General features: G+C 27.4%; 2 protein-coding genes and 1 long non-coding RNA gene across 3 annotated transcripts; 2 read left to right on the plus strand and 1 right to left on the minus strand.

Moving 5' to 3' along the window:
* Positions 1 to 8,150: 8,150 nt before the first annotated feature.
* Positions 8,151 to 9,835, minus strand: LOC126549754 (uncharacterized). The gene is made up of 4 exons (XR_007603860.1): positions 9,712 to 9,835; positions 8,905 to 8,959; positions 8,634 to 8,836; positions 8,151 to 8,568 (listed from the first exon to the last, which is right to left on the minus strand). It is a non-coding gene; the product is annotated as an uncharacterized LOC126549754 (long non-coding RNA).
* On the plus strand, positions 9,439 to 10,002 carry LOC126549748 (uncharacterized). The gene is made up of 2 exons (XM_050200049.1): positions 9,439 to 9,636; positions 9,727 to 10,002. Exons 1-2 carry the CDS (start codon positions 9,496 to 9,498, stop codon positions 10,000 to 10,002), a joined length of 417 nt encoding a protein of 138 aa, XP_050056006.1. The 5' UTR covers positions 9,439 to 9,495.
* Positions 10,003 to 10,756: 754 nt separating this feature from the next.
* Positions 10,757 to 14,578, plus strand: LOC114129886 (small ubiquitin-related modifier 2-like). Its single transcript, XM_027994742.2, has 3 exons — positions 10,757 to 11,164; positions 11,553 to 11,669; positions 14,230 to 14,578. The coding sequence occupies exons 1-3, from the start codon at positions 11,147 to 11,149 to the stop codon at positions 14,377 to 14,379; spliced, it is 285 nt and encodes a 94-aa protein (XP_027850543.1). The 5' UTR covers positions 10,757 to 11,146; the 3' UTR covers positions 14,380 to 14,578.
* The last annotated feature ends 13,134 nt before the right edge of the window (positions 14,579 to 27,712 follow it).

The raw sequence follows: 27,712 nt of genomic DNA on the forward strand, positions 1-27,712 counted from the left end.
TTTATATTTTATTTAAAAAAAAAATTTCATATTAAATAATAAATAATATTATATTGTTAAATTCAATATTATTAGTCAATAATAAATTAAAAAAAAAAAAATGGAGGAAAATGTCCGCATCAAAAATATAGGGGAGGATGTCCTACTAAACCAAAAACAGTCGGGGGGAGGGAAATGTCCATTTACCGTTACACACACCGCGGCCCAATGTATTGATTTTACAACGATTTGTGCTTTTATATTTTAACAGCAAAAAATGTGTGATCGTATACTTCAGCATTTTTTCTAATAGGAAAGTGAATCTAGTCATTACTTTGTTGGCTCAAAACTCAAAAGTAAAAAAATCCTAGTAGTTTCAAAGCGCCATGAAAACGAAAAAAATTAAGAAAAAAAGGTAGTTTCTACACAAAACCAGTTATCGAAAAAATTATTTTTCTGTCGTACTCAAAAATAAATAACCGTTCTACCGTAGAAACTTTTAATTTTAACAACATTTTTATATGATATAATATGTGCATTAACCCAACAAGAAAACCAACTGAACATAGATAGGTACTTAAAATTGTCACCAAATAATTAAAATAAAATATTATAATTTATAATCGTCTGTACCAGTGTCGGTCTGGCTAATGATTTGACCCCCAGGACAATAATTTTCAATAGGCCCCTTTACACAAAAAAAAGGATTAAAAAATGTTTTTTACATAGGTAGTTTTACTTTTCGTGTAAGTGCGGTTAATAAAATTAATTCATAACTATAACAATACTAGAATCCAAAGTCCAAACTTATGAACATGGTGTTATAATTATGAGATAAATAAATAAATAAAATAAATAAATAAATGGTTTGACAATGGTTTTGGTAAAAAATGTATTGGTACTTTTTTATGTTTAAATATAAACAAAATAAAAATAGTTATACAATTATTATTCATCTACGGTATATTTAATGATTGGAAAGTCAGTTACTCAAATTCGATGTATAGATATTCTAGTACAGTTTTTTTTGTATGTGTATCGTATGAATAATAGCCTCCTTTTGCCAATGTCTAAAAAAACTTATATTTTTAAAACGTTTAAAATCTGTTATGTAGATTTATAATATGGATAAAACACAATTTTAAAATCAGTTTAATTTTGATCGAACGAAAGCAACTTATATTTTCAAAAATACTACATAATAATATAACTAGTATTGTAAAATTGTATATGGTTTACACACTTTTATAAGTAATGCTAATCAAATAGGTAAATATTAATAAAGAACACACACAACTTGAATTCAATGATATAATTTTATCAATGTATAAGAAAAACGATTCTGAGCGGAGATGGTTTGTTAGTCTGGATATTTTGTATTGAAATATATATTTTTTTTATTCGTTTTTATGGTGATAAACAAAGCGTTAGAAATTAAAATCCTAATTTTAGCGGCTTTTTGTAATTTGTCCGTGGTTTTTCCGTGTCATTAAATAACTATTGAGAAAATAAAAAAATGACGTCCCTAAAGTACCACCTTGATTCAATTTGCTAAAAGATAAGATACTACATATTGAAATCAGCACTCCTTTTATACGACATAGTAATAATAACTGAATGTGAAGGAGATATACAGGGAGCTATAAACAAAATAGAAGAGACACTTGTCTTAGAATATTCAAAATGAAAATCAATGAAAACAAAACAAAGATAATGATTTGTGCGCGAAATCCCAAAATACATAGGCGCCCGGAGAGGGGTAAGCTGTGGCATTTCCCCCTGGCTATTCCAAAAAATGTATTAAATTGAATGTTTTAAGATAAATTACTATTTACTATATAACAAATACTTAATAAGGTAATAAATACATTTAAACATCAAAATTAAAAAGTTGCTCTTACGCATTGACACAAAAATACTAAATAAGTAGTAAATATTAAATACAAAATAAAGATAAACACCGATAAAAAATAAAAATAAAATAAAACAAACCGTTTTTAGTTTTTATTGAATAAATAATAATAATTTAATATTTTAATATAATATTAACTTGTAACTTATAACCAAGAATGGCTTTTTCTATTATCCAATACCACGGTCGTGGCGCGAGCTAAGTAAAAAAAAATAAGAGCACGACGATGTGTGTTTAGTATACCGACGTAGGAATTGCCTATTAAATTGTGTAAATGACAAATTTGTTATACTCGTACAACATATAACTAATTTTCTAATACATCAACTAACTCTTATTAAACCCAAAGCACCAGAAATATTGTGTATAACGTGCTTTTGTAAAAATCATCAAAATCGTACGTTTAGAAATTAAGTAATAAGTGAAAAATTGTGAATTTTTTAATGGAAATTTATACTAAATTCAGAATTAAGGCACCGTTTCTATCCTCGTAGTTGTCATAGATAATAATTAAAACAATAAGAATAATATAATATTATGCTATAATAATAATATATATTATAGGTAATAATAATTTTTTGATTACTTCGTGGTGCCATGTATGTGTGTATAATAATTCTAGAAAAACAAAGCTAAAACACTTATAGATATATTATTATTATTTGCATTCATGATAAAAATTAGTGATATCACAACAAATACCCTTCGTAAACTACGTATAATAATGGCTGAGTAAAAAAAAAATATTAGATCTTTAAGCACGATAAAGATGTGATATGAGAAACAAAGTGTGATGAACAAAATAATGAAATGGTGAAAAACTATTAAAATATAAATTATTATTATTTAAAAAATATTATTATTAATTAATATTTATATACTACTCTAAATAATTCCTCGCCAAGTAAATAAATTCTTGAAACAAAATAAGTTTACTTAGATTCAATATACTTAACATTTATTCGTAATATATCATATCTTTATCGTGCTTAAAAATTTAATATTTTTTTTTTTTACTTTGCCATTTTTACACGTAGTTACAAAGGGGTTTTGTTGTGATCAATTATAACTTAATGTTCATCATATGTAGAATTTATTTTTTTTCGTTTTTTGATTTTGTTATAAGTTTATAACATTATTTTCGTTTTCAATTTTTTTTTTTTTTATAAACATTTTCCATCCCTGGTTTAAACTGAATAATTCATTTTGTTTAGGATTTTGCAAACATTGATTTTTATGATATTGGGAAAATAAATCTACAGTGGTCAGTGAGTGACTTAATTAGAAATAACAATTTTTATGATGAAATTGTTGATAGTTTTGGAAGAAATGCATGACGATTATAATTTATTCCTTTTGAGAATTCATAAAGTTAACTTTACATACTATGTACCTATACTAGCTATACTTATAAGTTGTAACATGATAAAATATATGAACGAGTATATAATAAAAAAGGTTGTTTTTTTTAAATAGTAAAATTATAATATTTCTCCTCAAATCGTAACATTAGAAAACATCTAATATCTTAAAAAAAATTCTGCGGGCGCCTATGCCAAAATATAGTAGCTGTCAGCTGATGTAAATCTAAATAATATTATCAACTTGACTAAGTAATCATCATACTTAGGTAGTAATGTGGTATGATTACATAAGATGGAAATGACTCAAGATAAATCAAAAGATGCATACGATTGCAAATGCAGCGTTTAGTGAAAAATCTAAACTATATTTATGTCTAAAAAGTGAACTTTAAAAATAAAGAAAAGACTCAATAAAATATGTATTTTAAGTATACCACTATAGTATAGCACTATACGGATATGAAACATGAGTTATAAATGAGTCTGAAATAAAATCTTTAGAGGCATTTGATATGGAAACATATGTAAAGAATAAACTGGATGGAACGTAAAACAAACAAAGAACAAAGATGTACAACTGAAAATAGTCAATAAGAAACATTTACTCACAGAGTTAACTATGAAAAAGAAAAATTTGTAGGATAGTGGGACACACACTAAAACATCCAGAAGAACCTGAGCGACCTCAACATACATTTATTGAATAATTCAAGAAAGATTAAAAAGTTTAAAGATATTATACTGTATTGTCCAAAATATAAAAATTGGCGATTAATCGTGAAGAATGAAGAAAAACAATTGTAAACCAATCTATGGATTGAAAAAAACCTATAGATTGAACTACCTAATACTAATTCAATCATCGTTCTACAGCTATTAAAGTTTCATAATCTTCAATTATTACCGGTTATCTTGTACCATAAATTATTCAAAAATTTACGTAAGTAATGTATGGTAACATGGATGATATTCCTATATAGGTAGGTATCTGCAGTATACTCATGTTAAGATTTTTAAAAATGGCAAAATAGGGATCGGTATTTTATACTAATATAATATTATATAGGTATATTATTTAGGACTATATTTTGTATGATTATTATTTTTGTAATTAAATTTTAAATTTTATAATAATATCTTAACTTGTGTATAATAATTATACGAGAAACATTTATTTTTCCCTTCTATTTTGTTTTATTTAGAAACAAAGCATTGAATAAAATCCATTATAGATATCTGGATTTTACAATAGAATACCTGTAAATGCATTTTTGAAATAATGTTTCTATTTTTATTTTAGACGCGCATTCAATAAGTATAATATACGAATTACAGAATTTAATTAAATATTTAATTTAATTATAAAATTATAAATAATATAAATAAAATGATTTGAGTGTAATTGTTTGTCATTCTCTTTCGTGATTTCAATGCAAATGCATGTGTTTTCTGAAGTTTTGTGCTCGAATATTATTACATATTAACACTTACCTATTAAAGATTAAACAATATATTATATATTTTTTAATGTATTGTATATAATTTTAATTACGTACTTTAGTCAATTATGGAACACGACGGATACAGATACGACAATAATGGGGAAAAAAATGGAATTACGTAAGTATTCTAAAATTATATTATTAGTAGTTATTATATGCAGTATGCACGAATAATTGCAAAATATGATCAAATATGCATCATAAATGTATACTACATTAAACAACTGCTAACATGAAAACAAATGAAACAAATAAAATATGAAAAATTAGTAGTGTTAAACCTTTCAACATCTACGTTAATCAACATAAAATTAACATATAAAAAAAATATTATTGTTTTAAAAAACAATACGATGATATTACAATTTATTTATCATAATATAGGTATTTTAGTATTTAATAAATTAATTTAGATATTCAGTAGATAGGTAGGTATTTAAAAGGTAACATTTAAGAATTCAATTAACATTGAAAAATTGAATCATTATATTAATCCCAATAAGTAATAGGTATATTACAATTAATTGAATTAAAAAAATCCAATGAAAATTTTGAAATGAATATAAGGAAAAGGGGTTGGAAACTAATGAATTTGTTATTGATTTAATAGTTATTACAAATGTAGTAAACGTACCCTACATTTTTACCTGGGTTCAATGAAAAAGATGACAGATGGCTCATTGGTTGTTATGAAACTACATACCAATCATGAGCGTGAAAACAATGACATACAATTAGTAAATAATCTTAAAAATATTTTAAAAAGAAGAGCGGCTCAGAAAGTACACAATTAAAATTAATTTATGATGAAGAATATCGAAGGTAAATTATATATATTTTGTTTTTTTAAAAGTAAAACTACAATTTATTAATAATAGTTATATGTATTTTAGACATCCATTGTCAGAAAACTTATATCCGTGGTCTACTGCCGAATCGTTAATGCGGTTGGCTCGTAGATCATCTATGCCTCCTTTACCCGAAAATTTACAACAACTGGCAATCATTTTTGAAAATGGACAGTTACCAAGGTATAACTGCTGTGATATTACCATATTTAGGAGCTGTGTGCAAGATATAGATGGGAAAAGTAATATATTTGCATGTCCAGTATTAACCCAAAATATAAGTAATATGGACATAGAAGAACTCCATGTTGATGGAACATTTAAAGTCATTCCGGCTAGAATGGGATATCAAATGTTGACTATTCATGTAACGATACAAAATTATGTAAGTTTTTTTTCCTTAAAATAAAATATACTCAATTTTTTAAACTTTTTATTGTAAAAATTTATTTGCAATCAATACCATTAATATTTGTATTAATGGAATCAAAAACCAGAAATGCATACGATACAGTTTTCCATTATATAAAAAATAATATCCTAACAAATGTATCACCCACTATTATAATTACTGACTATGAAACAGCATTAAGAGATGTACTGCAATCATATTTTCCAGGAACACGGACTGCAGGTTGTTGGTTCCATCATAATCAGGTTGGTTAATATTATTATCAATGTAATTAATATTAAAGTACAATGCATAATAATTGTCTTATTTGCAATTGTTTCTGACTAATTTGTAAAATTAACAGCTCTAAAAACTCGAAATAAAAAATAAATAACACTTAGTTAAACATAAATGAAAAACATTTTATTAAATAATTTAAATATTAATTAGTATTAATTTAAATATTACAAAGTCCATACTACAAAGATTATGGTTAAATTAATAAATTCGTGTACTATAATATTATATTTTTTATGCATTTTAAATAGATTAATATATTAATTATTTTTGGTATAGTTCGATTTTAATTTTAATGTAAAAAATGTATAACATTTTTTTTTATATTGTAATTACTAATATTATTGTTTTTATTTTTCTTTAATTTAGTATTTATCTTATTATTATGTTAGGTATTTTGAAAATCAATAACATTTTTTTACTTTTGACCCACCTGAATACCAACTACATGCAATTTCCTACTTTAAACAGTATCTTAAGTTCTAAGCTATAAAATTATTCCACAATTTATTTATTTATATATATAGTCTTTTTGTATGTTCTGTATGTTTAACACTGCATCAAATAGTCAACAATTCATTATTTTACCTTGTGGTCATGCTTGGATATGTAACACATGCATTCAAAATCTGCCAACACCAACTACATGTCCACGTTGTAGGATGGCCAATGAGTCTTTCCAGATTGTTTTTTTAAATTTTATAAGCATAATATTTATATTTATTCATATATCAATTTTTAAAATTTTTTTTATTTATTTTTATTCTGTCAAATAACTTGAAAATTAAATATAAGGTGCTCATGAGTTGTTATACATATAACTAGTAGTAGTTGAAAGATATTAAGGGGGATTCGACACCAATATAAATATCAACCCAAAAACAGGATAAAACTGTAGAAGTTTGGAATGTAAAATTTTGATTCTGAAAAAGTTTTAAAATTGTCTATAATTATTTATTTTATTATTAATTTTTTTTTCAGGGGTTTCAAATAGGCAATTTACAATACTTTCCGTAAATTTACGGTCCGGATAAATACGTTCCGGCCAAATACGGTTTTTAACTTTTGGATTCCGGCGATATACGTTCCGGAATTATACAGTCCGGGAAAATACGGTTTAGTATTTTTTTTAATACCGGAGGTATACGTTCCGGATTTATACTTTCCGCCCATTTATTTTCCGGATTAATACGGCCTCCCAGATATACTTATATTTAATAAAGGTATTAATGATATTTTTATATTTTTATAAGGCATGTCAGCTAAACATACAATTAAAGTGGTGAATAATATTTGGAGACACAAAAAGTGTACATTAATACTGCAAAATGCTATATCAAAGAGATGTTTGTAGTGTTAAAAAATTGTACAAATATTTAGGGTGTATAAGCAAAGGAGTAAAATGGCAAACGGTAAAAAAATATTGGGCCAACACTCACACCAAATAGACTTAAGACTCTACAAACATTACAAAGAAATAAGCACAAAACACAAAAATGTAACTACAGGTTAGAAATAAAATATAGAATAACAAAAAATATCTTTACAACATAATAAAAATTTTGTTATTAGATTAAACAACAAAATTGATTAAATGAATTGTACATTATCTACTTTACAAAACAAAATGAATCATTTATGTGATGATTCGTTAAAAAAGATATGTGACATTAATAAATTAAGTGAACCTCAACAAATATTGATTAAAGAAATTATTAATACCAGCAAAGTTAAACCAGTAAACAAAAGATACTCAGAAAATTGGCTACTTTTATGTATTCTGTTTCATATTAGGTAAGATTTTCATTATATTAATATTATAAATTATAGGTATAATTAACATTATATTACGATAGGTGATAATGATTATCATTAATTTATTTATATAGATCATCTTCAACTTACAATTTCTTAAGAAACCAGGGTATATTGCCATTACCATCATCTCGAACTATTCGAAGATATTTATCAATGACGAAAACAAATTATGGTTTTGATGACAATTTTTTCAAGATATTTAAAAAAAAATTATCTTTATTAAATGAAAATGAAAAACACGGAATGCTCTTATTTGATGAAATTTTCTTACATCAGAGTATTAGTGTCAACTCAAAGACCCTAACATATTCTGGATTAGAACATTTTGGTAATGATGAACCTTCTTTGAACACAGGTGAAAAGGCAGATCACAGACTCGTAATGATGTTTCAAAGTCTTGGGTCAAACATTACTCAGCCTATTGCAGTATTTTGTTCAAAAGGACCGGTGATGGTAACTAAAACATAATTATATTAAATTAATAATATGTATATTATTATGTTTTTCAGGTATTGTACTCACACAATTAGTTATAAAGGCAGTATCATTGCTTGAAAATGCTGGTGTTATGATTGATGGTATTGTTTCTGATGCTGGTTCTTCCAATAGAAAATTATGGAAAGAATTTGGAATAAATGGAACAAAAGAAAATCTTAAAAATAGTATTAAACACCCAATGGATAGGTAACGTAGAATCTATTTTTTTTTCAGATGCTCCACATTTGCTAAAAACAGTACGAAATAGATTATACAATAAAAATACATTAAGAGTAAGTTTATAACAATAACTCACTATAATATTCAGTAGTTAATTGGTTATCGTTATACAATTTAATTTAAGGTTTCTCCTGAAAATAAATCTATTAGTTGGTCTCATTATGAATCATTACACAATTATGACCTAAAACAAATTTCAAAAAGAATTTGTCCAAAATTAACCAAACGACATTTGTACTTGGACAGTTTTTCAAAGATGAATGTCAAACTAGCGGCTCAGGTTAGATTATTAAAGAAAATATTTATTTTTTTTACTACCTATACCTATAATTATATTTTATGTTACATTATTTTCACAGATCTTTAGTAATTCAGTTGCAGTAGGCTTGAAATATTATAGAGAATATCAAATAGTACCAGAATTCGAAAAAAGCTTAGAGACTGAAAATTTTTAAATTTATTTAATAATATTTTTGATGCATTAAATAGAAAATTCCCAGCCGAGAGTATAAAACAAAATTCTAAGGATTTTAAAGTATTAAATTTTTATTTATTAATATTTCACAATAGAATATTTTTTCAAAAAATGTTATTATAATATAAGGTTTTAGAAGATGGAATAACATTTATTAATTCATGGGAACAGAATTTATTGGATCAAAAGATTATGGAATCCGAGTTTTTAACAAAACAAACTGCTGATGGCCTACTAGTGACAATGAAATCAACCATTGAACTAGCGAAATATTTACTACAGTCTGGATTTCCATATGTGTTATCGAATAAAATGATCCAAGATAGATTAGAAGTAATATATTGATACCATGAACAAAGTCTAAATTCAAGATTGATACAAAATATTCCTGAATAAACATTTTCTTACTTTTTTTTATTTCAGCAATTTTTTGGAATGGTTTGTCAGGCATCAGGTCCAAACGATCATCCTAGTTCTCTAACATTTATACATATCTATAAGATATTATCGTCATATTCCATTTTGAAGCCACCAAAATCTGGAAACTGTACTATTTTAGAAACATCATCACCTAAAATTACATCATCTGAAATTAAACAAATTGTTGATACAGATTCATCTGAAAGGGAAGCTAAAATAAGAAATTTATTCTTATTCTTTATTCTTCAACCACACAAGAAGCAACTTTTACAAATATGAAGTCCAGGGAAAGATTAACACATCCAAATCAAGGATTTTTTAATTAAATTTTGTCGATAGAAAATTCATTTAAAAAGTTTTCTAATAATGAAAATGTATTTGATTGCTGCGTTGAAGATATTATGCAAAACAGTTTTACTCTTTTATGTTTTCCCTGTTCTCACATAAAAATGAAATACTAACTCATATTATCACATATTACCTAACAATGAGGATGCGCCAACATGCAGTACTACAAAATCATAACGAAAAAAAACAAAATAAACAGTTAAAAAAACATTCAAAATTGGTCAAATCTTAGATGTCGGATATAGGTATATAAAATATAATAATCTACGCAACAGTAATAAAATTAACAATTAATGTTTTTAAATTAAAATTAAAAATTGTATTTATTTTTTATTTTTAATATGCAGTAATTTTATATTTCTGTAGGTACCTACTTAGTAGAAACCTTGACTTTTTAAAAATATAAATGAATAATAACTATAAATTATAATATTATATAATAAATACTAAATATAATAAAACCACGAATTAAAATATTTTAATTTGTGAATAAAACCGACCAACTTTACGTCTTATTCACTCACTCTATTATCATAGAATTATATTATTGATATCATAATTTATAATATCTTAACAGTTCTAGCGTTTTCGAAGAATACCGCTGGGCACCGACACTATCGCATGATTCCGGTACCATAACAATATTACTGACTTCACCTCTACCACCCGCCTACCAGGTCGTGACCAGTCCATATCGTCATAGTTCATGGTTCCAAGAGGCTGGTCGGCGGTCGCCATTTTTTTTTTTATTGCCGCAGTCACTAACAGCGACATTTTTTTACCCACCACGTTATTTTTCACTCATCGCTAGTACATTATAATATAAAACTATATTATCTTAGTCCGTGTTGTTGACTGTTGTTTGCCTGTGGCGGTAGCGTTTGTCTCAGGCGTGTGAGTGACGCTGTACATTATTCTTTCCGGTTTGCCGAACCAACCTAACCTTATTCGTTTCGAATATTGTTGACGGCATTTTCATCGCGAAATTACATTTCACTGTCGCCGCGTTTTCCTCGTCACAGACATCACATTGTTCTTCTGATTAACAAGTACCGTATTATAACACACAGAAAAAATGGCAGGAAACAAAGGAGTAAGTATTAACATACAATGCTGCGTAGTGTGTACTCGTCAATCATGGCGTCTCGTCTTAATGAAAGTCGTCGATAGCCCGAGAAATGGTACCATTAAATGTATCATGCATATTATAATTATTTACCTCAATTACTGTTGACTATTATCGTTAACATTGATAATATTTAGCACGTTAAGTCGTCTGTCTTCTGACTTCCATCAGATTTTATAAGTTAATTAATAATCGTGTAATTATTCAAAACCAATTATGGATTGTGCGATTGAAAACAATAACTTATTATTATATTATTATTTTATTAAATTATGTTGAATTAAATTATTTGTTCATTAATTAATTTTGTTAGTTTTAAAACACATATCAATTCTAAAGATACCTTGTATTTTAGGATGCCCCCGAACACATTAATCTTAAAGTTCTTAGTCCAGACAACAATGTCATTAACTTCAAGATGAGAATCCATACTCCGTTTAAGAAATTAATGAACGCATACTGTGGGAGAACTGTAAGTATAAATTATTAAAAAGTTGTTTATTGTAATTGTTTCCATTATATAGTCTGTATCATATTATGAGTGCATTGGGTGGAGTACAGAAACTGATCTAAACTCGTGCATGACTGAGAGTGCCAACACCGTACGATTCGGCGGTGGCAGAGTCAACGGTATTTACAGTGTTGTGTATTATCACACCATTTTGAAGATGTATTTTTTGGTCGTGTTGCTGTATATTTTGAATTTTTCTTTTGTTTCATTTTCACGTGCACTATAAGCTCCATGCTAAACAAAGAAAGGGGTATTTTTTTACTTTATAATATGCGTAACACATTGTTACTTCAATTTTCTTTATTCATGGCTGTGGTAATATCGTAGACGGTGCTGAATACGGCCGACTACTACGAATAACGACCAAGCCTAACTGTAGTTACTAGTTTTAATTTTATTGGCCATTTTAATCATATTAAACAATTTCATTCGTGTATAAAAATATACAGTAACAAACATAAGTTGTTGAATTTTTACCTACCTATTAAATTTTTGTTATTTCCATAGCATTTTTGATTAGAACTGCAAATCATTATTAGCAGGTATTTCACAGTCACATTAATAAGATTAATGATAAAAATGCAAATATTACTTTCATTTTCATTACTAGGGCCTCTGCCATATATTGTTGTATATACAAAATGTATAAAAATGTTACTCGATGTTATTTAAATAATTAATTATATAATAAGGTTTTCGATAAATCACCAAATATGTTCACTCAATATCTATTATGTATATTCATAATCTTTATATATGACTCATAGGATTTAGATATTTAGCAGGTCATATTTTTGTGTCATTGTCTTACGCGGAGGTAAATAAATATGGTTTTTTACATTTTACTCTTATATTTTTAGTTACATTCCATTATTAGTCATATTTTATCCATTTTACGCAAATATCATTTGTTACATTTAAATGATTTGCTGTAAACAAATAAATTCAACTTGATGCCTTTTTTTTTTTTTGTATTATGTTTTATTTAGTAAAAAATATTGAATTTTAATTATTATATAGTCTAGAAATAGAAATCTAACTATATTCATCATGACCAAGATAAAGCAATGTACTGCTTAGGCCTTGTTTTTCTGGTTTTGTCTATATTTTATAATACAGTATAGATTACTCATAATTGCAGTAAAAAAAAAAAAAAAAAATAGTATAATTAGTTACTAAATGTTATGCTAATTTGTATCAGCTTTAATTTTTAAGTACTAAGTTAAGAGAACATTTTACCCACATATGTTGTCTCAATCTTATATGTAAAACATCTCTAAAACTGTTTTACACCAAAAAGAATCACTTAGGTTGTATTCGAACATCCAAATTTTCACACTTTAAAAAGAACAGAGACTGTGCAACATAATTTTTAATTGTTTGATATCACTAATACAAAAAAATTATTCTTTTCCAAATCTATTATTTTTGTAGTTTTGTTATAAAATAAATAAAACGATATTGTACAGTCAAAGGTATCTTTTTAGAATTTATATTATTGTACACATAAGGCCTCAAACATTGTAGTATACCTTAAAATGTTTAAACTATAAAGTAACTGATTATATCCAGAATAATCCCATTTTGGTTTAATTCAGTTGTCTGTATTTGTTTTTAAGAAAAGTGATGACTCCACGCTTGTATTTATTGTTTACAATTGTATAACATTGTAACTAACGATGTGAGGCAAATTTATATTTAGTTTTATTTTACTTGAATCTGTACATCTTCATCACTTGGTAGTTCTTACTGCAATTATGATTTTCCAAATACAAGTGACTGCACCAAACACCAATAATCAATGACTACATTGAACTGTCAACCAATGATAGAACACATAGCTTTAACTTGGGTTATCAAACTATACAATGTGAGAAAAATTGTTTTAATCTTGGGCTGAATTCAGTATAGTTTTAATATTTTTGTTGATTGATTTGATATATTGTTGAAGATAACAATATTATCTATATGAATCAAATTCCTTTATATACATATATTTTTTTCAAGTAGTTGGAAATTATGATCATTTTAAATTATTATAATATAATCAGAGCCCAACTTAGGGGGGGGGGGGGCTAGGGGGGCTGCAGGCCCGGGCCTCGATATTATTTGGGGCCCCGGGCCCCTGTTAATATTTAATTATTAAAGTGGCATTTAGATAATAATTAATTTTGGGGCCCCATTAGAAAATTTGACCCGGGTCCCAAAATTCCTAAGTTGGGCTCTGCATATAATACACACTTGTAACTTACTTTAAAATTAATACATCAAAGTTAAGTTGAATATGTGAATTAACTAATATTAAAACTAAATAATTTTTACTTGAATTGCTCAATTTACATTAGTGAGATGCAGACAAACCTGGATTTTTAGTTAATTAATGATTCATTGTTTGAAAAAAATTAATATAATTTTGATTTTAAATACTAATATAGATTCTATTCGTCTATAAAACTAGTATAAACTAAATCTATGTGCCTAGTTTAACATTTATAATTCATTTAAAATTGTAATGTTTTAGGGTATGGATAAGACCACTACAAGATTCCGCTATGATGGAGAAAGGTTCAATGAAACCGACACCCCGTATTCAACTAGGATGAAAGAAGGGGATACAATTGAAGTCTACCTAGAACAAACTGGTGGTTGCTTTTATTTTAACGATTATTAACTACTTACATTTTATAAATAAGTTAAAATTTTATTTATAAATCAACATTTTATGTATATCATATTAGTTTTTGAAACCTTAATACTAAACATTGTCTTTTTATCTATTCTGGCCATATTAATAACATTTTTAAAAATGCAAAATATAATTATAATTATAATCAACTTGAACAATATCAAGAATTTAACTACATTAAACAAATAAATGTTTTTTTTACAGAATATTATAGATGAAATATTTAAAGTATACTTTTTTTGTAAACAATTAATTATTCTTATGATTATTATTATTTTCATAATAAATGTGATATACCTAATCAATGAGGTTTTTTAATTTGCTTAATTATTTTGAACAATTCACTAAAATGTGTAAATTCTATTATAATTATTGTGATTATTAAAACAATATATTCAATCCGATTTTTAAAAGGTGTTTCACTTATTATATATATTTTGCTACGTCGAGCAGGGACATATCTTCCACACAGTGGAAATCAAAATCTTCAATTAATAAATATTTACGTTTTTTTAATTCATAAAATAAAATGAAAATATGAAAATATTTTTTTAAGGCTTGCAAGGAGTCAAGTTTTAAATATATTCCTTTTATTATCAAGAATGTTATACCTACATTTGTTTTTCTGTTTTATAAGTAAGTTAATTTATCATCACAAAATATGATTAGACTAAACAAATAGTCAATCGTTTTTGTCTTATTTTAAAGCAAATTATAAGTATTTGATGGATGTTAGGTTATTGTGTAATTTAAAATGCATATACACATGGTTTGAAATTAAAATATTAAAATATTCTTTTCACAGGATGATTTACTCTTGATTTTAAAACATGGCGTTTAAATGGTTTAATAATGGACTAACCTAATGGAATAAGAATTTATTATGATATAGCATACCTATTTCTCTATGGTACACAAAATGATCGATGAACAATTAACACTATTTTGAATTACTTTATGAAATATAAAACAAACACACAAAAATACAGATCTCCATTTATCGCTTACATATGCCATCTCTCACTCGAAACCTGCACTGTCACTCTACTGTGGTCCTTAAATATTATTTCACAAAGTGCTGCCTCAGCTCATTTGCTTCATTGGCCTAATATTACGCAATTTAAACATTTAACTAAAAGAAGTAATATTTTCCTATTATTATTAGTTGGCACATGCCACATACACACTCCCTTATGTTATTAAAAAAAAAAAAATATGTCCTCATATTTTAAATTTAAAACTATGCTATGTAATGTATACACTTATAATACTAAATTAAAAAAAAATACTAGTTGTATTACGTATTTTTAGTGTTTGGACTGTGGAAAGGTAAATAGGAATGACATGTACATTTTTTGAGAGGAAAACTTTTGGTATAGGGTAAAATTTATAATATTTCAAAACCTCCTATAACTGTTGTGACCAGAATTCCATTTTTTTATTTGTCCATTTATATAATATGCTGATTGTCATCAGAGATTTGTTATATTTAATATTTATAATTTTAATGCTTAATTGTTGAATCTCTCTTTTTCATCTTCTTGTTTGCGGTGTTCATATAATGATTATTTGGTTTTGTTTATCGAGCAGTTTTCAAAATTATTAAGCAGGTGTATATTATTATACATATTATATTTTTTTTTTTTTATGAAAAGATGCAGGATGATGAGGAAAATTAGAAGAGATCGCTTGACAATGAGAAAAAAAGAACAAGAATGTTAAGGTGATTGCTGAGTTATTTCATTCATCTCCTTCGTTGTACTGTGTAGATTGAATCATCTTATGGCTGCGAATGTTAATATTTAGAAGTGTTGGTGAAGTGTTGGTTGACCGTCGTGTATGCCTTTGTTTTGGTACAGATTTCGTGTTAAATTGGTTTTACATTTTTTTTTTTAAATAAAATAATATTAGTTATTTTATTATTATAATACCTACATTTTTTTTAACATTTCACTGTTTACATTTTTGTGAAATTGATTTTATAAGTGGAACCACATCAGTAACTTCTTGGATTAATTTATATTGATTTTAGTCGTGTGAAATGGATTATTTTTTTTTTGAGTAAGTATTAGAGATTGTATTGTTTATATTTTATTGTTATATTATGATGTTTGAACATATTTTGTAGTAGGTCTTACATTGTGATTTTTATTTCACCAATTTTGTTTTGTTTAAGTGCAAGGAGTGTATTAATTATTTGTTTGTTGAACTTCGTATAATTATCTTTGTGGAATAAGAGGGGGCACGGTTAACATGTCTATTTTGATAATAGCAGAGTATATTTTATATCCTATGAACTCTATTATTATGGTAAGCATGATTAACCATGTAATATAAATTATGTCACCTGAGAAATCATCAATAAGTGGTTGTGGTATTTTCTTTAGCATTATATCATTTAAGTATTTTTCGGGGTCTTTTTGTTTTATTATTATAGAGTCGTCATCATATTATTTAATGCATTGGAAATAGCAGTATTGATTAATTATATCTAATTTTTTGTTCTTAAAAATTACTTCTACGCATTTTGGGGAAAGAGTAATATCAGATGAAAATTTTGGAATATAACATAGGTCCGTGTTTGGTGGGTCACAGTGTTGTTGGCCGATTTCTGATAGTATCCTGTGTTCACCATTCATGGAATTTATCGCTTTATATGTTTTTTTCTGAGTATATAATGCAATTAGACTCGTCAAACTTATAATGAGTTGGAATGTATTAATATAGTTTCCATTTTGCCGATTTTTCTTAGATAGGTATTTTGATTTTAATTAGAATTTTCGATTTTGAAAATTGACGTTCCGTAATTGGTAAGTTATGACATGTATGAAAATGTTCTAATGGATAGTTAATTCATATCCATCTCTTTTGATTGCTCTTTTTAATTTTGTTAAGTCGTTATACAGTATTTTTGATTTTACGATCCTTGCTGGAATTGTATGTAGCTTACAGTGTAAATGAATATTTGTATCTCTTTCATTGTTTGTAAATTTTAGAATTACTGACATTAAATTATATATTATTTCTTGGATACCTTGAACCATATTCTTCTGATTTGTTTTTTCTTGTAAGTTATTTATTTTTTCTTCATTTATACATTTTGAAAAACTAATTTTACATTGTTTTTAGTATTTTTTGTGTATTTATTGAATTCTGTAGTTATGTTTGTTATATCTTTATGGTCTGATGCGAAAACGTTTTTAAATTTGTTAATTTGTTGATCTAACTCAGCTATACTCAACCTGCGGCCCGCCAATGGTTTATATGTGGCCCAAACAAAACTCATTGAATTAATTAAAAAATTTTAAAACTAATATAATAAGTATAAAATAGGTATAACAGAACAATTAAAGTGTGTCCTACGTGATTGTGATAAGAATGATTATGTTTTTGGTATTTCCACTATTAATATTTTATAATGATTTTGATGTATTTTATCTTATCGCTAAACTGGCCGTACCTAGCTCGTTTGTAGGTACGCATTATTATTATACGAAACGAATTATTAGTCGCGTTGTAAATGTGTAATTGCGTTGGTGTCAGGCACATTTATTTATTAAATATTTCAACCGTCAGTTGTGACATAAATTTGTGGTTTTATTTTTAATACTTTTTTTGACATTATGGCAGGCGTATCTTCGAAAAATAAACGAAAACTATGTAAAGAAAATCGAATGTTTCAAGAAAATTGGGAAGAAGAATATTTTGTCGTACCAAATAAAAAGGGTTCTGCTACTTGTTTGATCTGTAGAGAAAGTTTTATACTTAAAAAATACAATATTACTCGTCATTACACTAAAAAACACGAATCATTTGATACTATTTATAGTCCAGGGTCTTTGATGAGAAAAGAAAAATTAATTTTTTTCAAGAAGTCGTTGTAACAACAACAAAGTGTTATGTCAATGGCGGTATCACAAGATGCAGCTGTCACAACTGCATCATACGAAATTTGTTACATACTCAGTAAGCATATGAAACCATTTACTGACGCCGAAATTGTGAAGGAATGTTTTATAAGTGCTTCCTCCTTACTATTTGATAAGTTTAGCAATAAAAATCAAATAATATCGGAAATTAAAAAAATGCAGCTTTCTGATTCTACCTGCATTAGGCGTATAGAAAATATTGCAAAACATATTTATAATAGTACCATCGAAGACTTAAACAATTGTAAATTTTTGAGCTTAGCTTTTGATTCTAGCACTGATATTTCAGGCACATCACAATGTTCTATTTTTGTTAGATACTGTACTAAACAAAATTCTATTAATGAAGATTTATTGAAATTCATTCCAATGAAAGGTCAAACGAGAGGCATCGATTATCTCAATGTGATCACTAATTTTCTTGACAACAATGATATGGATATCAAAAAATTGGTTTGTGTGTGTACCGATGGATGTCCGTCGATGACCGGATGTGACAAAGGATTTATTTCTCTGTTGAAAAAACAATATAATTTAACAAATATCTTGTCGTTTCATTGTATTATTCATCAAGAAAACTTGGCAGCACGCGTCTCTATTCCAGAAGTAGATTTAGTGATGAAAAGAGTGATAAAAATAGTTAATTATATTCTAGCAAATGAACTAAATCATAGAAAAATATAAAAGTATTTTAGAAGAAATGAACAGTGATTACAGTGACGTTCATTTATATACTTCGGTGCGTTGGCTAAGTAGAGGAAAAGTTCTTGAAAGGTTTTTTACTTAACGATTAGAAATTATTGCATTTTTACAATAAAATAATAAATTTGATGAAATTGATAAAAACAATAATTGATGGTGCCTTTTAGCTTATATGTGTGATATCATAGAAAAACTTAATGAGCTCAACCATGGCTTACAGGGTGAAAATAAAATTATTTCGCAGATGGTAAGTAAAGTTTTTGCTTTTGAAGAGAAGTTGGAGATCTATTACAAGGAAATACAGAACCAAATTCTACATAATTTTCCAACCCTTACAAAAGCTAAACAAGATGACATTATAATTTCTCAAACAAACAATATAATAATTTTGAATCATTTAGCTGCCTTATCCAATGAATTTAAAAGAAGATTTCAGGATTTAAGAGGTGTAAAAAATTGCTTTTTACTTATAGAAAATCCTTGGCATTTAGAAGTAACGAGTATAACACAATTAGCTGCACTGATTGTATCTGATTATTCAAAAGTAGTAGATGAGTTTATTGAATTCAAAAATGATACAAATTTGGAAGTTATTTTCAAAGAAAAGCGAGAACAAAAAGAATACTTCGAATTTTGGAATTTAGTGTCAAGAATATACAAAACCATACAAAAATGTGCCCACTTTTACAAAAATACAAAAAAATATTTAGGTACTCCGTAAGATGTTATTAAGTTCATTAGAAAACTTATTGTTGTTGCTCCGTTTGTATTTGAAACTGCCTTTGCGAAAGCCATTTTTGTGGCATAACAGGTAGCAGCAATGAGGTATTTTTTTCCCCCTAGTAGCGGATAACGGTCCTAAATAATCGAATGTTAGTCTTTGCATTGGCATCCCTGAAAGTAAGGGTATTGGTTGTAGTAAACCGTAGGCTTTGCGTATTGAATTTTTAACCATTTGACAAGAAATGGATGTTTTTATAACATTTGTAGTGTCTTTTATTATTGTGGGCCAATAATATTTTTGTTTTATTTTAGCTAAGGTTTTTGTTATTCCGAAGTGTCCACTAAAAACTGATTTGTGGTAAGATTTTATAATAGTGTTAGTCAAGTTTTTTGATATTACTAACAGGTTATTTAATCCGTGAGGTGACCAATTTATAAAATATAGTAGCTCCTGTTTTATTATATATTTTCTAGAAATTCGTCTTCTGACTGTTGTGTTTTTAATGTCTCAGGTTTTATATTGTTGGAATTAATTTCGAAATCTGTAAAGTTAGCATTCATTTTGTTTTTATCGTTCTCATATAATATATCTGTTATTTTTGTTGTATAAACGGGGTACCTTGAAAGATAATCTACCGTGTTCCATGAGCCAGGGCAATGTTTTATTTCTAGTTCAAAACATTTCTTAACCTACGCAAACGTAGATGGTATTGTGTCTGATGCTGGTGCAAGTAATAGAAAACTATGGACTGAACTGGGAATTAGTGGAAGTAAAGATAAAATTAATAGCAAATTTAACCATCCTTTAGGTAACTAGAGACATATTTTTGAGGGGCTATACTATATCCGAAAATATTTCAGTCAAACCCTATTTTATTCGAAAATACATTTATAAAAATTTTAGTATCCGAAAATACATTTACAAAAATTATAGTATCCGAAAATTATTTTAATAGAAACGTATTTAATCTAAAAATTATTTTAGTGGAAAAATATTTCATCCAAACTGTATTTTATCCGAAAATATTATACACGAAAATAAGTGAGCGGAAAATATTTTATTCGAAACATTTTTTAGTAAAAATATATTTGGTACTAATTTTATCAGAAAATTTTTTTCCACCAAAAAGAAAACAATTAGCTACTGATTTGAAAGAAAGATATACAACATATAAAACTACACTTTCAGGATTAGTAAAACAACACTTATATATTTGTATCACTGCCGACATCTGGATTGCCAACAATAAAAGCTTCATGGGTATGACATGTCATTTTATTGATCTTACACCGTCGTTTGAGTATCAGGATACCATGGTTTGGTGACGTTGTCCCGACCTATCAAAAGTACGAGTGCATCTCTGCTATATACATCGAACATCAGTCATAAAGTCAGATTTTTTAGTAAATTTATTTTCAATCTAGATGTGAGCGTTTATAATTTTATATATTTTATTAAAAATTCAAATGATATAAATAATATTAAACATTTTTCGTAACAATCGGACTATCCATAATATTGTATTTCGTTTTAATTGCAAGGCGTTGTATTTTATCTTTTCGTGATATTTTATAATAGTGTACCTACGGTCATATCTCATATATCTCTGAAAAGATAATTTTTTTTTAATTAGTCAACGCAAGAAATAAAGAATTTGATTCTTTTATAATTATTATAAACTAACTTATGGAAATTCTTATATTATATTCTCAATTCTTAATAATATATACAAAATATTTCATCCCCGGGACGTCCCTATCTTATATACATTTAAAAAAAAATCATGTTTCTAAAAAAAATTGATATTTAAATAAAAATAAATATTCATAAACCGAAAACGGGTTACGGCCATACGAACACTATTCAGTTTATTCGTAAACTGAGTAGCAGCCTTATATAACCCTGATACTTAACTCGCGGTTTTTATACTTATAACCCGTGGTGCGGCGGAGATCAAGGCACAGCTGTTTTGCGAGTGAAGTTATTGTACAATACAAATCATAGAATCGTTGTTATAAGAGAGATATTATTCTATTGTCCTTTTATTTAAAATTATATCACTATAAGCACAACACTTTCTATAAACCGTCGTTTGAGTATCAGGAAACCATGGTTTGGAGACGTTGTCCCGATCTATCAGTAGGTAGTACGAGTGCATCTCTGCTGTATACATCAAACATCAATCGTTAAGTCAGATTTTTAGTAAATTTATTTTCAATGTAGGTAGATGTGAGCATTTATAATTTTAAATATTTTATTAGAAATTCAAATGATATAAATAACATCAAACATTTTTTGTAACAATCCATAATATTGTATTACGTTTTAATCGCAAGGCGTTGTATTTTATCTTTTCGTGATATTTTATAATAGTGTACCTACGGTCATATCTCATATATCTCTGAAAAGATAATTTTTTTTTAATTAGTCAACGCAAGAAATAAAGAACTTGATTTTTTTATAATTATTATAAACTAACTTATGGAAATTCTTATATTATATTCTCAATTCTTAATAATATATACAAAATATTTCATCCCCGGGACGTCCCTATCCACATCTTATATACATTTAAAAAAAAATCATGTTTCTAAAAAAAATTGATATTTAAATAAAAATAAATATTCATAAACCGAAAACTGGTTACGGCCATACGAACACTATTCAGTTTATTCGTAAACTGAGTAGCAGCCTTATATAACCCTGATACTTAACTCGCGGTTTTTATACTTATAACCCGTGGTGCGGCGGAGATCAAGGCACAGCTGTTTTGCGAGTGAAGTCATTGTACAATACAAATCGTAGAATCGTTGTTATAAGAGAGATATTGTTCTATTGTCCTTTTATTTAAAATTATATGACTACAAGCACAACACTTTCTATAAACCGTCGTTTGAGTATTAGGATACCATGGTTATTGCTAACCAAGTCAAAAACCGTATTCTATGATACTGGTAATTTATAAACGTGTCTTGTTACTGTTGTCTGTTGCAATTGCAACTTATTACGTAATTACTCATTACTAATAGTACGTTTGAATTTTTAATTTTTACGCAACCTCATAAAACCCTGATACCAGAATCGCGGTTTTTATACTTAAAACCCGCGGTGCGTCGGAGATCAAGGTATATCGCGCAGTTTCGAGAGTGAAGTCATTGTACAATAAAAATCGTAGAATCGTTGTTATAAGAAAGATATCCTGTTGTCCTTTTATTTAAAATTATACGATTTTGGGTTTGAAGAGGGTGTATTGTAATTAAATGTTCCGATATCCTGACGACGCTATTGAATTTCTCTACAATTTTTTTCAGAGTTGTTCTAAATACTTTCTTGAATGTCACCACATCGCCTGATATTTTTTTTTTTTTTTGTCGAATAAGTGGGAGAGCTGTCCCATTTTTAATAAAAATATATTTATCCTTAATACCGATAGAAACATTTCAATACGTTTTCATTAACCGTTTTTATATTTACTTACCGATCACATTAAACTATAAAATTTGAATAAAATTATTCTACTTATCATTGTCTGAAGGCAAAATAAACAACCAATTACAGGCGAAACTGTGACGGATCGCCTAGTTTTAATATAAAAACACTAAAAATCTACAATAGTCTGCATAAAATTGTACTTTTGACTTATTTTCTTTTACATACGCGCCATCTATTTATTATTGAATATTATTATATATAGTATATACCTATTATTATATATTATTTTATTTAATAAAAAGTTAAGTACAAAAAAAGTTATAACAACATTTTTGTATAAAAATCATGTTTTATAGGTTCCTACGCCCTACCTATTGTGTTAACTGTTAGTGTCCGTTTTACAATCATAGATTAAACCTCGGTTACTGATTTTACCGTCCGAATTCGGTGGTTTAATCCTGGTTTAACTGGATGTTTGTAATTAGCATTGAGAAATAACATTCATAACAAGCCTTTAAAAAAAGTTCAGTTTGTAAAGATAAGAGATAATATTGATAAGAGCATAAGGCCGCCATCTTGCAGCCATTCGGCGTTTTCTGTCTCTAGACGCTTGTTTTTTTTCTTTCAATTGTTATGGTCGAATACTTAGATCATAATATACTATATAATATATAGTATATATTATACGTATATGATCTAAGGTCGAATAAATATTATTTATTAACGTATCTTATCAGTTATAATTGCTTGTAAACGTCGGCCATAGATATAGATAATAAAAAAAGTATATTAATTACTAGAATTGATTTATATAATTATAATTAATTGTGAACTACAGAATTATTTTACTAATATTAAAAAAAATAAAAAGTGATAATCACTTAAGTCACTTAATAATGATATGGTGTTCTGGCCTCGATTAAAATGGTGGATTGTTGGCTTCAATGAAATACACAGGCTGTATAGGCTAGTTAGCAATCTATATCATCTATATCTATGACGTTGGCACAAAATTCCGGCATGCCGACTACAACCATTGAACTATATGATAACATATCACTGACTACAATGTAGTAAACGCTCTGGTCAAAACAATATTATGTTGATAACCATTATTCAACTCGATGACTACAAAAATTATCAGAAATAGTTCATTCTCTCGCATTCTCGAGCAGACGCTCAGAGCACTTTTCTGTGAAAGTCTTTAACTAACAGACTTTGGCGTGGAGGAGGATGAACCTTATGTGAAGAAGGAATAGATCGGTGACTGACGCTAAAAACTGTTTAATGGTATCTTGCTCAAGCAGCAGTGTCTATGGACAAAGTTCCATGACCCAGTTTATTTAACCATAAGTAAGCTGTAAGAATTTAAACAAAGTATTATCATAGTTTTAAAAAAACAGCAATTTAATATTATAAGCTTTATTAAAAAAAAAAAACAATAAGTAATATTAAGCAATTTCTTATTAAACTTTCTTATTAATGAGTAGGCATAATGTTACAAATTTACTATTATTGTTTGCGCCAATGCCGCTCCTACGAATGGTGTGGTTAGTGGCAACGACTCCCCGGATGCTGGGGACGGGAAGAGTTACCCAGATATAACAAGTAGGTATAACTGTATAAGTACAATAATATAAATATAATTAATATGGCAGATGCTGAGATTCCGGGCCGGTTGACAAATAATGCTTTCACAAACTAAGTATATATAAAATAATAATACTAATTATGTGGGCCCGTACGCGGAGTAACAAGAAAAAAATTAAAAAGAATCATAGCATTTGATTCTTTTTACATAATAAATGTAATATATGTATAATAATAATAATAATATAATAAACCTGTGCTGCTACACTGCAGCTGTGACACAGTGAATCCCAGCTGGAAAGGCGACAGCTCTTATTGAATAGTAAATTGAACGTATAAATGTATAATAATGACTTGCTTGAATGAAGCCGGAGTGTAGTAAACAAGTCAAGCCCCAACTATCTTGGGATTTACGACAATTGTTACTACACTTCACGGTATATAATATGTAAAAACGACCAACAGAGGGTCAGTTGACCACGAGGTCAACTTAAAAACCGTAGAATGGGCGAACACAAAACACACGCCAGGTTTGGCGGTTGGCGACAAACGGTCAAAAGTTTAACTACGCGTAATATAAAAAGATATAACGCCGTATAAGACGTAAAGGCGGCACAAAGACTTAGCACAGAAAGGACGCGTTGTCCGCACACGCGGTTTAATCGTAACACCAGCGTGAGGCGGCGAGCGAACGCAACGATGCGTTAGGCTCAACCGCCTGGAAAAGACAAGATTAAAGAGCCGGCGGCAAATAGTTAACAGTCCGATGCTAGGCAGTAGAGGAGGGGGTAAGAAAGTTCATGAAGCTTTCCCGTCCGACACCATGCTACTGGGATGACATACGTCGCGTCCGTGCTCGAACAATTATGTTATATAATTAAGAAATTATTTTCTTTTTTCTGTTTTAAATTTTCTGGGTAACTGAATTGGCGAATTTTCATTTGTAGATAATAAACAATTATTTTACATGCAATATCAACTTTATGCTCACGACAGGAATATTTAAAATTAAAATTATTTTCAGTTATGTCTTCAACAACTTTTTCAAAAACATAGTTCATGCAATATTTTCCAAAAGAAAGTTCTACAATACTCAAGATCTCAAATAAAAAAGTATTTGGGTAAATTAATTGACCTCTTAACTTTAGAGCAACTATTTCAGCAGCAGGATGGTTTATATTGCCAGATTTCAAAAATAAAATACAAGAAGCACATTGATTTCTACTTAAGATTTTTGTTTGTTACATACCCACAAAGGTAATATATCAAACAGTCTCTTGGGTTAGATTTGTCTGAATCATTACTGACTTGTGGAAAAATATCACTCAGTTCCCTTGTATCATCTTCAAAAAGTTGGTCTAATTTTGTTTTTTATATAGTTATTTTTTCATACCTTTCATTAGTTTTATTGTGAAAAATTTCCCGTAAATCTTTTAATCACAATTTTGGAGCATCTATATTTGTTATTGTGCAATTGCTGAATTTTGGAGGTTTAAGAACAGAATACACAGATAAGATTTTGTACAGATGTAGGAACGTTGTGGTAGTAGGGTAGGTTACACAAATTAATTAATTTAGTTATTTGATAAACTTTAAAAAGTTTAATATAAAATAAAACATTTACTTCCAATGGATCTTGACAAATTTTTCCTGTTAAAACATATTCAAAATTATAATTTTCCAACAAATGTTTTGAAAATCAATAGTTGATTGAATAGTCACTCGTAGTCCTTTATTTGTACTATCAGTTAAAAAATCTTCTGGTTTTATATTTCCAACAACTATAATTTCTTCTTTCTAATCATTTAAATATTTAATGGCGTTTTCAAAATTCTATACAATAAAAAATTTTGACTTATTTTCTAATTAATTATAACTAACTAAAAATGTTTATGTATTAAGTATTATATAGTTATTTCATAAAATAAACAAACATAATTTAATCTCTTTAATTTTATCTGAAATCTATCACTATTTAATTAGAGTCATTGCCATGGTAGAGTTCGATTAAAATCATCAAATAAATTATTCCAGTATTCAGTAAATTTAGCAGTCTTGGACGAACCCTTGAGAGACAAACATTCTTTACTTAAATAGTATTGCATCGTTTTGACATACTTAAACTTAAAACCTAAAAAATGTATTAAACGAAATTGTCATTACATGGAATTTTTATAAAAACACTTACCCAAATTTATAAACTATACTATGATTTTACTTATTTTACTTTGCTAAGTAAATATTTTTCATTAATTCACAAGTGGTATTTATAAACAGTACTAAGTTTTTTCTTATCCAAGATATTTCTAAAAATATTTTAAGTAAAAGAATAAGGAAAATGTCAAGGAGGTAATATTTTTTTAAATATTTATTAGCATGTTAATTGCAATAATCTATAATACAATATTATCAGATGCTACTGTTACTGGTATATAACAAGTGCAATATAATATATTAATAGTATTAATAGTAACTACTTTTACGGTATGGAAAAAATTTAAAGCTTAAGCTATGTTATTGTACGTTCTTAGTTCTTATTTTTTTTTTTTTTTTTTTTACTTTATACATGTACATAAAATGACATAAACTACAAAAATATTAATTCCAAAAAACTTGCAGATCATCTTACAGTCCGATGCAGTCTCTGTAATTTTCTTAAATTTAACCTATACGGAGGAATGAGGACTATTGTGATTTGTGATCAAATATTAAGTCGGATTATTATACTGTTATAAATGTATAATAATATAGTTAATAGTTATATACGCTTGAATGTGATAAATCGATTAGATTCAACGCGTGCTCGTCGCTACAAAACTATAATATAATATACTAATCACATACACTATCATAATTATAATTGTGTTGATTATCGTACTTATAATTATAACAATTATTTTAATGTTTAAAATGTTTTTGGTTTTTATCCACCGAAAGCCGC

Source organism: Aphis gossypii, chromosome 2 (assembly GCF_020184175.1).
Source record: "Aphis gossypii isolate Hap1 chromosome 2, ASM2018417v2, whole genome shotgun sequence".
In the NCBI taxonomy this organism is placed as follows: domain Eukaryota; kingdom Metazoa; phylum Arthropoda; class Insecta; order Hemiptera; family Aphididae; genus Aphis; species Aphis gossypii.